General features: G+C 35.6%; 3 protein-coding genes and 1 pseudogene across 4 annotated transcripts; all 4 read left to right on the forward strand.

The window, feature by feature from the left end:
- The first annotated feature begins 803 nt into the window (after positions 1 to 803).
- LOC105975954 (putative 2-oxoglutarate-dependent dioxygenase AOP1) lies at positions 804 to 3989 on the forward strand. The gene is made up of 3 exons (XM_013001217.2): positions 804 to 1434; positions 2613 to 2931; positions 3486 to 3989. The coding sequence occupies exons 1-3, from the start codon at positions 1076 to 1078 to the stop codon at positions 3735 to 3737; spliced, it is 930 nt and encodes a 309-aa protein (XP_012856671.1). The 5' UTR covers positions 804 to 1075; the 3' UTR covers positions 3738 to 3989.
- Positions 3990 to 7586: 3597 nt separating this feature from the next.
- LOC105975480 (putative 2-oxoglutarate-dependent dioxygenase AOP1) lies at positions 7587 to 9615 on the forward strand. Its single transcript, XM_013000678.2, has 3 exons — positions 7587 to 8001; positions 8759 to 9077; positions 9163 to 9615. Exons 1-3 carry the CDS (start codon positions 7661 to 7663, stop codon positions 9415 to 9417), a joined length of 915 nt encoding a protein of 304 aa, XP_012856132.1. The 5' UTR covers positions 7587 to 7660; the 3' UTR covers positions 9418 to 9615.
- A 1453-nt stretch (positions 9616 to 11068) lies between these two features.
- Positions 11069 to 13000, forward strand: LOC105975805 (putative 2-oxoglutarate-dependent dioxygenase AOP1; annotated as a pseudogene). The gene is made up of 3 exons (XR_016033489.1): positions 11069 to 11503; positions 11798 to 12119; positions 12401 to 13000. The product of XR_016033489.1 is annotated as a putative 2-oxoglutarate-dependent dioxygenase AOP1 (transcript).
- Positions 13001 to 13424: 424 nt separating this feature from the next.
- Positions 13425 to 16588, forward strand: LOC105975806 (putative 2-oxoglutarate-dependent dioxygenase AOP1). The gene is made up of 3 exons (XM_013001041.2): positions 13425 to 13928; positions 14022 to 14358; positions 16146 to 16588. Exons 1-3 carry the CDS (start codon positions 13561 to 13563, stop codon positions 16392 to 16394), a joined length of 954 nt encoding a protein of 317 aa, XP_012856495.1. The 5' UTR covers positions 13425 to 13560; the 3' UTR covers positions 16395 to 16588.

A 16588-nucleotide genomic window follows, 5' to 3' on the forward strand; every position in this document is an offset into this window, starting at 1 on the left:
CTTTTTTGTATTTTTTAATAGATTCCCCGCTAGGGTTTACCTATAGGGGTTTTAGAAAAATAAAAAAAGAACACATGGCAGCAGAAGACTCACCCGGTGTTTATCACCGAGTGTAGGGTCGAAGGAACCTATATAATCTTCTATAAAAAACAAAAAAGAAAAACAAAAAAAAAAAAGAAAAAACAAAAACAGATAATTTCTGAAAAGTCAACTTCTTCAAATTAAAGTAATGATCACATGAATAGTGCAAAATTATTATTTTACATACAATTGAATTATTCACGCCGAGTCTTCCGCTTCCAAGATCAATCATCATGCACATTATTCACAAATAACGTTAATTTTAAATTAAATTAAAGCTTTAGATTCATTCAATTCCATTTTGCACCCTTGAAATATAGTCTTTGACACTTTGCACCTTAAAAAATATTAATAACATTTTGCACCCTCAAAACATATTAAATTATGCGTAATGCACCCCAAATGAATTTTTAAAGTAAATTGATGTAATTTGATATTTTATTTGTGTTTTTTAGGATACAAAATTTCAAATCAATTTAATATTCCTCAATCCTTCGATAGGATCAAAACATTAAAAAAAGAAAATCACAAAAAAATATATTACAGCCAAACACAAAAGAACAAAAGAATAATCTGTCAGCTATTTTGTTATTAAGTTATTTGAAAATTATACATATTCTTTCATTTAATTTATTATTTTGCATCCTGACAAAAAAAAACCAATAATTTTTTTTTTATCCTCATTGAGTTTTAAATCTTCAATTCATGGTTCTGAATGATTTATTGCTTTTCGAAAACGTAAAGTGCTATCAATATTTTTTCCAGTGATACATAGTGTCAAAATGTTACATTTCAAGGTGCAAAGTGGAATTAAATGATTTAAATCTAGTACTGAAACGTTGACAATTAATAATTCTTGTTTTTTTCAATAAATACCTCAACTAAAACTTGGAAAACTTACAAAACAAAAACCCCATCATTTCCAAGAGAGGGAGAGAATTTCCAAGAGAGATCTAGAGAGAGAGAGAGAGATATCTAGAGAGAGAGAGAGAGAATGGGATCTGAAAGTAGGATGAAGCTCCCTGTAATAGATTTCTCCAATCTTAAACAAGAAACAGCAACGTGGGAATCAGTGAAAACCCAAGTGAGCGAAGCCCTAGCAGAATATGGTTGCTTTGAGGCCATATTTTCAAACCCAAAATATTCACTTGTTAATGTGCTTCAACAACTATTCGATCTCCCTCTACAGACAAAACTACTCAATAAGTCAAACACAACTTACCATGGCTACATCGGACAACATGCAGTTGTTCCGCTGTACGAAAGCTTGGGAATCAGTGATGCCTTGGTACCCGGAAACATCGAAGCCTTCGTCGAACTAATGTGGTCCCATAACGGAAATCCGACTTTTTGGTACGCTACACTTCTTCATCATCCAATTAATATGCTACATTATTTCCTTCTCGTATGAATTCAATAACTAGATCTAGCTAGTTTAATTTAATTGCGTGTGCATATATATATATATATATATATATATATATATATATATATATATATATATATATATTCCATGATCGTTTCAATAATTATAAAATGAGCTCTGGACGGGTTTGGGTAGGTGGTGGTTAGATGTTACGCTTGATTATTTATATCGGGTGGATTTGAACCTATATGTGATTAAATAATTACTCACCTAGCACACATACACAGGAGCAGATCCAGAGAGTTTTTGTTAGGGGGGGGGGGGGTGTGATTTACGGTTTACGGGAGTTCGGGGTAGTGCCCCCGTTTTTTTTTGAATTACTTTAGAAAGCAAAAATAATTCTAAAGTTTAGTTAATATAATACAAGCATATATATATATATATAATTATATATCATCATTAAAACTCCTTCAATTTAAAAATCATGCATTATAAGTGGGTATTTTACACCCTGCAATTATACTCATTTGTCATTTTGCACCCTCAAATTAAAAATGTGACAGATTGCGTTACCTGCCATATAGTGCACCCCATAATCTAATATAGTAGAATAAAAAGATTTTAGGGAACTGAAAGGGTAAATTTGTGGATAAATTAACTACCATCCTTTTTAATTACAGAATATATTTATATTTTTTCTCTTTCACGGATTTAATTAACAATAGTTGACCATTTTGCCCATTGAATTATGGTAAAATAATTTTTTCGTACGCAAATTTTAGCAGAAAAGTGTCTTGAGGTACAATGTGCCAAGCAAATCTTAATTTGAGGGTGCTATCGACCATATTTTTAATGTAAGGGTGCAAAGTGCCAAATAAGCATAATTGGAGGGTGCAAATGCCAATTACCCAATCAAAAACTAATAAAAATAAATCATTTTTTTCTTCTGGAGGGGCGGCTGCCTCCCTTGGGGTGCCTTTAGTTACGCCCCTGCATACACATGAGTGTGTGATTGTGTATAGAACTACGGTTCATGGCTAATAACATGTTAGGTTAATATACTATATATAACTAATCTAACAATTACATCTTGTGCGGTATCGATTTAGTCCTTTTTTCTTTTTCTTTTTTCTTTTGAGATTTTTTATCTTTGTTTATTGACCAGCGAGAGCGTAAGATCGATTTCGGAGGAGTTACTCGAATTGAACAAGATTGTGAGGACAATGGTGTTAGAGAATAATGGAATAAAAAAGTACTTGGACGAGCATATTGATTCGACTAACTATGTGGTACGATTTCAAAAGTACGATGGTCCTAAAACAAACGAGACTGAGCTTGGACTCGTACCCCACATAGATATGAACACCCTCACCATATTATTTCAAGATGACGTCACCGGATTGGAAATGCAGAAAAAAGATGGAGATGATTGGATTGAGACCTCACCTAATTCTTTTATTGTCATGGCGGGTGAATCTCTCCGGGTAAGTTATTTTTTCGCTACATTATTTCACCTAATTAACTGAATAAGTCAATTTAATTTCATAAATACTTAGGTGGTGTTCGCAATTTACCGTAATATATATATAGTAAATTACACCCACACCCCTGAGATATGTTTACATAACTTTAAGGTCCCTGTGTTATCGATAATTATACTCACCCTCCTGAAGCATAGTTAGAAACTTTACTGGGAGAATGCATTGGATACGTTATTCCGATATAGTTCTAACAGACTATTAATTAGTTTCAGGAAGTGGTGGAGACAACAAACAACTATATTGGATAATTTAAGAAATGTTGGGAGAGCCATGTCACCCCCTAACTTTATGTTGTGCCCGCCACTAGCTAAAAGTAATAGTCCATTCATTAGAGTTTCTAACTCTGTTTCAGGGGGTGAGTGTAATTATCGATACCATAGGGACCTAAAGAATACCTCATTGGTGTGGGAGTAATTTACCATATATATATATATATATATATATATATATATATATATATATGGCAACCTAACCTATATATGTATTAATTGGCGCAGGCGTGGACAAATGGTCGGGTGCATGCTCCTTTTCACAGGGTGATGATGACCGGAGACAAAGCTAGATACTCGATCGGACTATTTGCCGTTCCAAAATCGGGATACATAGTTACGGCTCCAAAAGAGATGGTGGATGAAGAGCACCCCTTACTCTACAAACCCTACGATTACGTTGAGTTTCTTAATTATTACTACGGTGAAGCTAGTAAGACTTCTCCCAACGCTCTAAAGGATTATTGTGGAGTCGTCTGATAATATAATGAATTCAAAGCTCGAAAATTTGTTTTCGGAACAATAATGTATTTCGTATTTGCGAATAAGCATATATTTCAGTTCATGCATGGTGTGTTTATGTTTAATTTCATCATGAGCATGAGATTCTATGTTATGTTACCCGAGATTCGTAATCATTTATGTTTGTATTGTATTATTAAGGTGTTGTATGAATTTCTGAACTTTCTAATATTTTAAAAGTTATAATAATAGTCATTCAGTTTTTGGTAATTAGACATACCTCAGGGGGTTTCGTGTAATTAACATTTTTTTGTATTTCTATTTATCTTAAGGGTATAAATAGACCTTTTCAGTTTTCACAGTTTTGTGTCAAAAGATATGGTTTAACCGTTAGTTGGAGTGGTTTTTGGTAATTAGACCTTAGTTCATGGGGCTTTCGGTAATTTACGCTAATTTTTATTTTCTATCAACTTTAAATATTACCATGAGGAACAAAGCTCTGATCTGTGAACTTTATTTTCATACACAATATTCTCAAGTCTCAACCTTTTTACACTGCCGTTCGTTTTTTCTTCACCGCCTTCATGGCACACTGATCATTGGGACTGTGTTCTGGGATCTCGGCTCTAACAGTAAATTAGATGATTCATGTCGTTCCAATTCCGTTCCTATTTATCGCATTGTCCCGGCTTTCTGGCAGCTTTTTTCCCGTTTCTCAACGTTCTTTGCTGTGGAATGGTTGTTACGAAGTCCGCAATGGAGAGGGCCGTTCCCGTTCTGTTCCGACCGTTCCGGTGAACCATGAATTATAACTACTCTTATTAATCTTGATTTGGTTTATATTATTAGAAGAGTAAACTGCAAAAACTACCCCTGTGTAATCTCGAAATAATGAGAAATCCCCTGTGATAAATAAAATAGTAAAAAAAAAACCCCTTAAATTTATTAAATAGCAAAGAACATTTTTCAAAAATCGAAAATTACATTCCAGTTCCCAACTTCAAAGTACACTACTCGGACACAAGTAAACTGCATAACAATTGGTTTTTAAGAAGTGAGTGGTGGGCTAGCTACCCAGTGTCGGCTCCGCCACTATCTCCAGTATGATTTTTTTCGATTCTCGACGATATATACATATATAGAACACAATATAACCCACTACACATAGTCGTCGCTAAAGGAAGCAAGGCGAAACATTCCGTCGGAGTTTTCTCTTTCATTGGCGGTGTTCTGCAAGTGCCGAAAGAGCTTGTCGACCATAATAATCCATTAAAATTCAAATCTTTCCGTCATTTGGAGTTCGTCGAGTATTGCAAGGAAGGTGGCGCCAAAATGGAAGGAGCCATCCAAAAATAGTGTGGAATATAATTTAATTTGACCGCAAATTGTATTACGTGTCGCAATATTTGAACTTACATTTGTGTTTCTGTGCTATACTTGCCGTGAAAAATGAATGCTTATCACGTAGTTCGGGAAATCAACTCCTACAAATTATATTAATGATCGCGTGGATAATGATTTTTTTTTTATTTATGTCAAAGTTGAATTAACGGGGCCGTCAAGTATCCGATACACTAACCGAGTCTCCTGCTTCCGCGATCAATAATCATATTCTTTAATTCACAGAGACATGATTTTATTTTGAATTAAATTATCACTCAGATTAGATCTAGTGATTAGTGAAACGTTAACCAACAATTCAGCTAATAACTTTCATAGTTACAAAGCGTAAGTTGCAATAAGTATTCGTATTTAATATATTTTGTATTTTTTCTTCTTTTTTTTGTGAAAATTAAATTTTATTCAATTTATTTTTGTTACACTAAGTATTACTAAAAAAAATAATTATAAATAATACTTAAATTTTTTAATTTATTTCTAGCCCTAAAACAATTTTAAATTTCAATTTTGCCCCCAAAATGGTATTTTCAGTTAGATGTAAATGGACATGTGACGGAGGGGACCAATGTGTTTAAAATTAAATCTTGAAGGTGAAATTTGTTCACTTTGAAACAAGAGGACCGAAAGTAGAATCGAGCCAAATATGAGGGGTGAAAAATGTAATTCTCCCTAAGCAGGCTGTGTCAACGTTTCTCAATTTCAATTGCACCAAATATTAGGCCGGGCTATATCTTTATTCAATTTTTATCTACAGCTAAAAGCCCTACTTCTCTAACAATTTAATGTTTAAAGCTATTGTTAGGCAGAAATGATAAGCGGTTTGTACACGTAACGTAATTTTACATCCATGCGCATTCATTCACCGGTAGGCTGGTAATTTGACCTTACCTGAGGGGATTTCGTAATTTACCAAAAAAAAATGATTCAATTTGATTTGGTTACACGGCAATCGACATCATCCCGTAAAAGGTGAAGTACAACAGATGAAGTACCTGGATGAACATTAACAACAAGAATTTTGTTGTTGTCCATTCGAATCCAATCGTCGGATAAACAATTAGTCCGGAAACCGTAGATTGCACATAAATATACGGAAACTCAATCGCAACCAACAAACAGAGACATGCGTGAAAATACTAATGGGTTAATTTGTAATAATGAGTAATTTGCAATAAGTACCCCTGTATAATCTCAAAATAGTATAAAACCCCCTATGATAAATAAACTAGCAAAATCCTTCCTGTGGTTTTCTTTTAAAATAACACACTTGACCCATTGTGATTTTATTCATTGACGAAAGGTAAGAGGACAAGTCTACCCCTGAATAAAATAATATAAAATCAGAATTACATAAAATAGAGGCCAATTTGAATCCAAAAAACAAATAGGGCCAAATTATAATTTATGATAAATTTTATAAACTTAACTTAATTGCAAATTGTCCCCAAAAAACACACGCCGCCCACATCATGTAACCATTTAATGAGCCACCCTATACCAATTAAGATATTCAATTAATTGCTAAAAAATATACTCTTTCTAAGGGGTGTTATAATATTAAAAAATAACAAAACATTTAATTTTTCAGTGATATGAGACCATAAATAATCGTCTAAAACAATAAAATAAGAAAACCCAAATAATTTCTGAAAAGTCAACTTCTTCAAATTAAATTAATGATCACGTGAATAGTGCAAATTTATTTTGGGTAGATTACGAGAGCCCTCCTGGACCTAGGCTAAATAGTTGGAAACACATCCACCTATTCGCAATTACCAAAAATTCTCTAAAGTTTGTCATTGTTCTACACCAACTTCCTTATAATGTGACTTTTCACGGAATTTTTTTAATTCCAGGGAACAGAGTCAACAGACTATACACAATTTGATATATTTTCTTTTATTTCTCACCTATTTATCATAAGGTATAATAGACCGTACATATTTTCTGTTAAAAAACTTTATTAACAGTTAATCAGAGGGATATTTTGGTTATTACGGATAGGTGGGGTATTTTTCATTATTTAGCCTAAGTTCAAGGGTGCAAAGTGAAATAAGCGAGTTTAGATATGCTGAAACGCTAACAATTCATAAATTCTTCTTTGGGAAAAATACAGTTTTCATCCCTCAAGTTTGCACCGATTTCACATTTGGTCTCCCATGTTCACAAAAAACACATTTAGTCCCTTATTGTTCACAAATTCAATATTTTTAGTCCTTTCCGTCAAGCTCCCGTAAAACTAATGGAATCAAGTATGTGTTCCATCACTGCCATAACTAACGGACTAACTGTAAATTGACGGAAATAACCAAAAATATTAAATTGTAGGAACATGAGGGATTAAATGTGTTTTTTGTGAACATAGAAGACCAACTGTGAAATTTGTGCAACCTTGAAGGATGAAAACTGCAATTTCCTCATTATTTTTTCAATAAATACCTCAACCAAAACTTGGAAACTACAAAACAAAACCCCCCATCATTTCCGAGAGAGAGAGAGAGAGAGAGAGAGAGAGAGAGAGAGTGGGTTCTGAAAGTAGGATGAAGCTCCCTGTAATAGATTTCTCCAACCTTAAACAAGAAACAGAAACCTGGGAATCAGTGAAAACCCAAGTGAGTGAAGCCCTAGCAGAATATGGTTGCTTTGAGGCCATTTTTTCAAACCGAAAATATTCACTAGTTAATGTGCTTCAACAACTATTCGATCTCCCTCTACAGACCAAACTACTCAATAAGTCGGACACAACTTACCATGGCTACATTGGACAAGATGCAGTTGTTCCGCTGTACGAAAGCTTAGCAATCAACGATGCCTTAGTACCCGGAAACATCGAAGCCTTTGCCGAACTAATGTGGTCCGATAACGGAAATCCGACTTTTTGGTACGCTTCTTCATCATCATCCCATTAATAACCACCTACAGTTGAACCTCGAAAAATTAATAATCTCGCTTAAATAATAGTTTCTTCTGGTTCAGATTCGGTAATAACCTACTAAATTATTAGTTCGATAATTTAATATTTCGCTAAATTAATAGAATTTTGTTAGTCCCGACTGTATTAATTTATAGAGGTTTAACTGTACTTTATTTCCTTCTCCTATTAATTCAATAACTAGCTCTAGCTGGTTTAATTTAATTGTGTGTGGCAGTGTGCTATATTCCATGATCGCTTAAATAATTACATAAAACGAATTACATAATACATTCAGTAAGTTAGATGTTACAACTGATTATTTACATCAAGTGGATTTGAACCTTCTATGTGATTAGATAACTACTCACTAAGCACATAACACACGGCCCAATTCACGGAGTTTTTGTTGGGGGGCTGGGGTTCGGAGGCAATGCCCTTGATTTTTTTTTTAATTACTTTAGGAAGCAAAAATAATTCTAAAGGTTACTTAATAATACAAGCATATATTATGCTTGTACAAGCATATATTATCACACACACTTATGAGTGTGTGTGATTGTGTACAGATGTACGGTTCAAACTAATCGGTCGGGGCTAATTTAATAACATGTTTGGTTAATATACTATAACTAATTAATTGAACAATTACATCTTGTACGGTATCTATTTAGCCCTTTTTCTTTCTTTTTCTTTTGATATTTTTTTATCTTGGTTTATTGACAAGCGAGAGCATAAGATCGATTTCGGAGGAGTTACTCGAATTGAACAAGATTGTGAGGACAATGGTGTTAGAGAATATTGGAATAAAAAAGTACTTGGACGAGCATATTGATTCGACTAACTATGTGGTACGAGTTCAAAAATACGATGGTCCTAAAACGAACGAGACTGAGCTTGGACTCATACCCCACATAGATATGAATACCCTCACCATATTATTTCAAGACGACGTCACCGGGTTGGAAATGCAGACAAAAGATGGGGATAATTGGATTGAGACCTCGCCTAATTCTTTTATTGTCATGGCGGGTGAATCTCTTCGTGTAAGTTCTTTTTTCACATCACAATTTACTGTTAATTAATTTATTTTTTGTAAGGTTTAGGTTACATATATATATGTTGGCGCAGGCGTGGACAAATGGTCGGGTGCATGCTCCTTTTCACAGGGTGATGATGACCGGAGACAAAGCTAGATACTCGATCGGACTATTTGCCTCTCCGAAATCGGGATACATAGTTAAGGCACCAAAAGAGATGGTGGATGAAGAGCACCCTTTACTCTACAAGCCCTACGATTACGTTCAATTTCTTAATTTTTACTACGTTGAAGCCACTAAAACTTCTCCCAACGCTCTAAAGGATCATTGTGGGGTCGTTGTCTGATAATATAAGGAATTAAAATCTCGAGAATTTGTTTCCGAAACAATAATGTATTTCGTATTCGCGAATAAGCATATATATCAGTTTATGCATGGTCCGTTTATGTTTAATTTCATCATGAGATTCTCCGTTATATTACCCGAGATTTGTAAACATTTATGTTTGTATTTTGTTAATAAGGTGTTATCATGAATTTCTGAACTTTCTATTGCAAAAGTTATAATAATATGAGTAAATTACAACCCCTTATTTGTTAGGAATTACATCCAGCCCTTGCAGTTTGTAAATTTTTTACATCTTTACCCCTACAAAAGGGTGTTAATGTAAGAAATCTACAAATTGCAGGGAGGTGGATATAATTATGAAAAATAATGGGCTTTCTTGTAAATAATTTTCATTCTTTTTTTTTTCTTTCTTTCTTTCTTTTTCTCTACCATTTTTCTCGGTACACGTGAAGCAGGCTATTGCGATGCTACACCTAGTGATAATCACCGGATGTCTAAGAGCATCCACAATGTTATTGACCCTAAACAAGGACCCAAATGCAATAACCGCCAATTTGATGGTAGAAATCAAATTTTTCTTTAATTCCAATTTCCAACTGAGTTATTAAAACATGCCCCATTTTGGGGTCCGCTCTCTTTGACAAATATAGGGTCCGAAAAATGGGGAATCAAAATTTGGAGGGAGCTCTCCATCTATTGCAACCAACGGCTCTTTTTTTTTCTTTTTTTTTTCTGCAGCAATAACGGTAACTTAAAATGGGCTTCTGATTTAACATTTTGCCAGAAAAATAAAAGAATGGAATTTTTTTGGTAATTAGACATACCTCAGAGGGTTTGTGTAATTTACGATTTTTCGTATTTCTATTTAACTTAAGGGTACGTTCTTTGCCATGGAACCGGTTTTGTTACGGAATCCGGAACAGAGAGGGCGTTCCCGTTCTGTTCGGTGAACCATGAAATATAACTACTCTTATTAATCTTGATTTTGGTTTATATTTGCAAGAGTAAACTGCAAAAATTACCCCAGTTTAATCTCGAAATAATGAAAAAACCCCTATGATAAATAAAATAGGAAGAACCCCCCTCTGAAATTTAGTCAATGCCACCTGACGCGAGATCGTGTGGCTCAATCGCAATTTGTGCAACTGGTGTTGGATTTTTTTTGATGTAAAATGACACAATTCTTGTTGTTTATGTTCATCAGGTACTTCAGTCCGTTGTACTTCACCTTTTACGGAATGATTCGATAATCGCCGGTTTCTTTATCACTCTACGGACTCTTTTCTCCAGCTTCATCATTCCACACCCCGTAAGTTCAACAAAAAAAGGTTAAAAAAAAAAAAAAAAAAAAAAAAAAAGACAAATTGAATCATTTTGTTTTGGTAAATTACGAAACCCCCTCAGCTAAGGTCAAATTACCAGCCTACCGGTGAACGTGCATGGATGTAAAATTACGTTGCGTGTACAAACCGCTTCTCATTTCTGCCTAACAATAGCTTTAGACATTAAATTGTTAGATAAATAGGGCTTTTAGTTGTAGCTAAAAATTGAATAAAGATATAACCCGGCCTAATATTTGGTGCAATTGAAATTGAGAAACGTTGACACTGCCTGCAGCTTACTACTACATAAGTAACAAAAAGGCAATTCATATTCATTCTCTATAAATATATGTGTATATTAATATTTAAAATATATATAAAAGAAAAAAAAATGGGTTCCGAAATTATCAAGCTCCCTGTAATAGATTTCTCCAACCTTAAACAAGAAACAGAAACCTGGGAATTCGTGAAGGCCAAAGTTCGCGAAGCCCTGGAAGAATATGGCTGCTTTGAGGCCATATTACCCGACCGAAAAATTCCTCTTAATCTCCGAAAATCAATATTTGATGGGTTAAGTCAACTCTTTGATCTACCTTTAGAGACCAAACAGCGTAACATGTCCGATAAGCACACGGACGGCTACCGAGGACAATACAAGAATTATCCGCTATTCGAAAGCTTGGGAATTCATCATCCGCTTATCCCTGGAAAGCTCCAATCTTTCGCCAACCTCATGTGGACCCAAGGAAATCCCACTTTTAGGTATATAACATATATACTGTCCCGTTTCATATTAAGTGTCACTTTAGAATTTCAAGGCATAATTAATTTTGTTTTCCCGATCTTGCCCTTTATCATTGATTTGTGTTCAAACTCATTAATTTAGATATTAAAATCATTTATTAGTTTTGTGAAGGGCAATTAAGGGTTTTCCATAAAAAATGAGTATATTTATTAGGTTTTTTAATGTGTGTGCGCTTGTGAAGTATTTCGTGATCCATTGATCCCATTTTTAGATTTACTTTTAATTGTTCTTCATAATTTTTTTTTTCTCAGCAAGAGTGTAGAATCGATATGTGAGGAACTTTTCGAATTGGACAAAAATGTGAGGAGAATGGTGTTGGAGAGTGTCGGTCTCGAATAATACATGGATGAGCACATGGATTCGACATACTATCTCGTTCGGTATCAGAAGTACGATGCGCCTCAAACAAACGAAACCGAGGTTGCTTTGCCACGACATACGGATAAGAATATCATTACCATATTGTACGAGAACGGGGTTAATGGATTGGAAGTGATGACGGAAAATGGAGAGTGGATCGCCTTTAAGCCCTCAACACCCAATTCTTGCATTGTAATGGCTGGTGAAGCTTTCCATGTAAGCAGAGATTTTTTTTGTTTTTGCTCCATTTTAATTGTCACTTTAGAATTTTAATACTGCATTAATCACGTAATTTTTCTAATTCTAGCCTTATTAGCTGTCTCCAATATTCTCTCTTTTACTGGTGGACAGGGGTATTTTAGTCTAAAATGTATATTTCCCTAAATTCAAGTCACATTTATTGAGTTTCTTAATACATGTGCAAAAGTGTTAAAACGGCTGATATTGTGGAATAGAGAGAGTATACTTTAATTAGCCAAGTTATCTAATTTGTGCCGGCATGGACAAATGGGTGATTGCGCTCTGCCGGTCACAAGGTGGTGATGGCCGGAGAAAAGGCAAGATATTCGGTCGGATTATTTTTCGTTCCGAAATCGGACTACTTAATTAAGGCACCGGAAGAGGCGGTGGATGAAGAGCACCCTTTACTCTACAAGCCATTTCTTCTTCCTCGGTTTCTTGAATTTAGCTACGCTCAAGATCCCGTTTCGCTTCTCAAAATTCTTTAAAGGCTTATTGTGGACTCTAATTGTAAACCTCTTGAAATTTGCACTGATTTCACATTTGGTCCCCCATGTTCACAAAAAACACATATAGTCCCTTATGTTTCAAAAATTCAACAATTTTAGTTTTTTCCGTCAATAATCTCCCGTTAAAACTAATGGAATCAAGTGTGTGCCCATCACTACCTTAACTAACGGACTAACCGTAAATTAACGGAAATAGCAAAAAGTGTTCAATTATTGGAACATGAGGGACCAAATGAGTTTTTTTTAACATGGGAACTAAATGTGAAATCAGTATGTCTTCTTTATAGTTTCTTGAAAAGAATGCGAAGGATATAATAAAGGGTAAATTCCATTTTACCACCCTAATGTATTTTTAATTGTATAATTACGCTCACTTCTACTCGTAAAATTGTTTCGATAGATGATTCGGGTCAACTTATAATTTTCTAGAATTTAATGCCGTTAATTTTACAATACAATTACCAAAATACCCATACTCAAAACATATAGTGTTTATCCCCAAACCTTTTTGCCCATCTCTCAACATAAAGGTAAGGGTATTTAAGTTTATTCTCTATTCGCACCGAACAGTTTGGTTTGTTTTGGATGTAATAATAACAAAATTGACATAGACCACATCAATTGAAGCAATTTTACGAGTATAGGAGGCCATACTGAAACAATTAAGAATCCAAGGGGTAAACTGTAAAGTGGGGACCGAACTAGTAGAGGGGGTAAATTGCAATTTACCGTAAAATTAGTCTCATATTGTAGATAAGGAAATTGGAAGATTCAAAGTTCAAACAGTTGAATAGTTGAACAAAATCAACTAGCAAAAGACAACTCATGCTCTATAGAAATACCAAATACCATTTTCAACTTCATTTTCTAGAGAGAGAAAGTAAAGATATATTAATTCCAAACAAATGGCTAATAGAACCATATTGAAGCTCCCTCTAATAGATTTCTCCAACCTCAAACAAGAACCACAAGCATGGGAATCCACGAAAACCCGAGTCAGAAAAGCCCTCGAAGAATACGGTTGCTTCGAGGCCAAATTCGACGAAATTCCTCTTCATCTTCGGAAATCGATATTCGATGCACTAAAACAACTATTCGATCTCCCTCTAGAGAACAAACTCCTCAACACTTCCAACAAACCATACCATGCTTACCTAGGCCAAGATGCCATGGTTCCACTTTACGAAAGCATGGGAATCGACAACGCCCTCGCCCCCGAAAGCATTGAAACTTTCTCCAATCTCATGTGGGCCCATGGAAATCCCACTTTTAGGTATATGTATATATATTTATATCTATATTTTTTTAATGCATCTCATTAAATGTTTTTCTTGATTTTGATCGATCATGGTTATATAATTTGCAGCCAAATTGTGGAGTCGTATGTGGAGAAATTGTCGGAATTGGACAAGATTGTGAGGAGAATGGTTGTGGAGAGCTTCGGGCTCGAAAAATACATGGACGAGCATATGGAATCCACGAATTACGTTATTCGAGTTCAAAAGTACGATGCCCCTAAAAGCCATGAAAATAACAATAATAATGTGCTTGGATTCCCATCCCATACAGACAAGAACATCGTCAGCATATTGTTTCAGAACGAGGTAAACGGACTCGAAATGCAGACGAAAACTGGACATTGGATCACTAAGGATCAACTCTCGCCCAATTCCTTCGTAGTCATGATTGGTGAATCTCTCCATGTAAGTTCTTCCAAATTCCTTCTTTTTTTTTACTATAGAGTTAATTGCATAGACCCCCCTGTGTTATTTCTCGGAAGCAAAAAACCCCCCCGGAAAAATAAATTAGCATATAACCCCCTATGTTGTGTTTTAGTCAGCCCACCGCCCCTTTGTGTGCACTGGCTCGTTGACTTACATGAAATGACAGAATTGCCCTGAATAAAAAATAAAGCAAAAAAGAAAAAAAAATCAAACTAATTTAATTATAAATAACCTAAATTTAGAGGACCAAATTGTAATTTCCAAAGTTTACACCTTCTTCCCCATTTCCGTCAGCACCGCCGCCGTCTGGCCCTCCGACACCCACCCACTCCTTCAAATTTCTCTCCCTCTACACTGCCGCCGTCTCGAATCACCGCCGCCCACCCCTCGTTCAAATTCCTCTCCTCGACACCTTACCCCAGAGCCCTTCAACTTTGTCAGCTACCATCTTCTTCCCGTAAGCCCCCCCTCCCCCTAAAATTCTTTACCAGACAAAGCACCACCACATCCATCCCCCAACCCCACCTGCCCCAACTCTTCCTACCTGTCAACAATGCGCCGGGGCGACTACACCAACGGTATCACGTCGTGACGGCGTCGATTTTGATTTCTCCTTGAGAAGTCGGCAAAAAATAAAAATCAAAAAATCCAATTTAAATATCTCCGAAGCCCTTCGCCGGAGGATATTGAGGCGAGTTTTGCTTCGATTTGTTCGGATTTGTGTCCATCTATTGGGAATTTGGATTCTCAGGTGTTGTGAAGGAATTTGGTTAAACACGATTCATTTTACGATTTTCTTCAGCCATGTTTGGACGCGGAAAAAGATTACTCAAGCAGTCTAGGAGTGCAAGAAATATCAGGTTCCCAGCTTTATTTACGCTTCTGATATTGATAATGGAACAGCTTCGACTCTTTGGTTCAGTTAAATCCGACGGTAGAATTAAGAAATGGGACTGATTTGATATGGCAGATACCAGACTTGCCTAAGGCGGTTCTCTTCTTGGCTCATGGTTGTAATGGCAGAGCACTTAATTTTTGGGATAAGTCTCGTAATTGCCCAAATTGTGTTGGTTTGCCCGAAGAGAGGCTCATTGTTCTTGTGGTGGCATTTACGGGCGGTGATAGGGTATTGTCGAGAGTTATGGTGAGGTGAACGGGGATATAGTGGAAGGGGCAGTCCTAGACGATAGAAGAAGTGGTAGGGGTCTGCGAAGCGGAGATGGGCCATGGGAGAGCTGGGGTTTGACATTATAGTGGTGGTTTTAGGTGTAGTGAAGAAGAGGGTATTTCATAAAATATGAGGGACTGAATTGATAATTTAGAAAACTTTAATTTGTCCTAAAATGTCCTAAAACGCACGCCCAGCTGCATGAACCGCGAGTGTATCCCACGATTCGCTCGTAGGGTCCTTATTGTCATTGACTTCCTTTCATAGGGGGGTATTTGCTAATTTTTTTATCAGAGGGGGTTTTTTGCCAATTAGAGATTTCACAGGGGAGCCGAGTGCAAATACCCCTTTTACTATATATAGTTTCCTTACACATATTTCTGTCAAGGCCTCGTTTGGTTGCTAAGATAAGACCAGTCAGATAAAATTAAATAATATAATGAAAACTCAATTATATTATTGCATCTTGACAGGTCCAATAAATAATCTACCTAAAAGGCAACATTTGTCATGACCAATTATTTAGTTTATCATAGCTAATTTAATTTCTCGATCAAACGAGATCTTAAAACATAATTATATATACATATATGCGCAGGCATGGACAAATGGGTGGCTACATTCACCACATCACAGGGTGATGATGGCCGGAGATAAAGAGCGATATTCGATCGGATTATTTTCGGTTCCGAAATCGGGATACATAATTAAGGCACCTGAAGAAGTGGTGGATGAAGAGCACCCTTTACTATTTAAGCCGTACGAATATTTTCAATTTCTCGATTTTCACTTGGAAGCGGGTCGTTTGGCTACGCCGGTTGATCTCAAGGCTTATTGTGGAGCCTAATAATCAAACCTCTAAAATATGATTACTTGTATGCAATTTTATGTAACTATGATCAAGATCGAGGACTTTGTTTTGCATTAATTTGATTAATTTCCATGTATGATTATCTGAAAGTTGTCGTGTGAATTTTTGAACTGTTTCGAAAGTTGTCGTCACGCGTACTCAATTATTATTATATTTTATATTATTATTTT

This window comes from Erythranthe guttata, chromosome 9 (genome assembly GCF_056151865.1).
Source record: "Erythranthe guttata isolate IM_541 chromosome 9, IM_541, whole genome shotgun sequence".
In the NCBI taxonomy this organism is placed as follows: domain Eukaryota; kingdom Viridiplantae; phylum Streptophyta; class Magnoliopsida; order Lamiales; family Phrymaceae; genus Erythranthe; species Erythranthe guttata.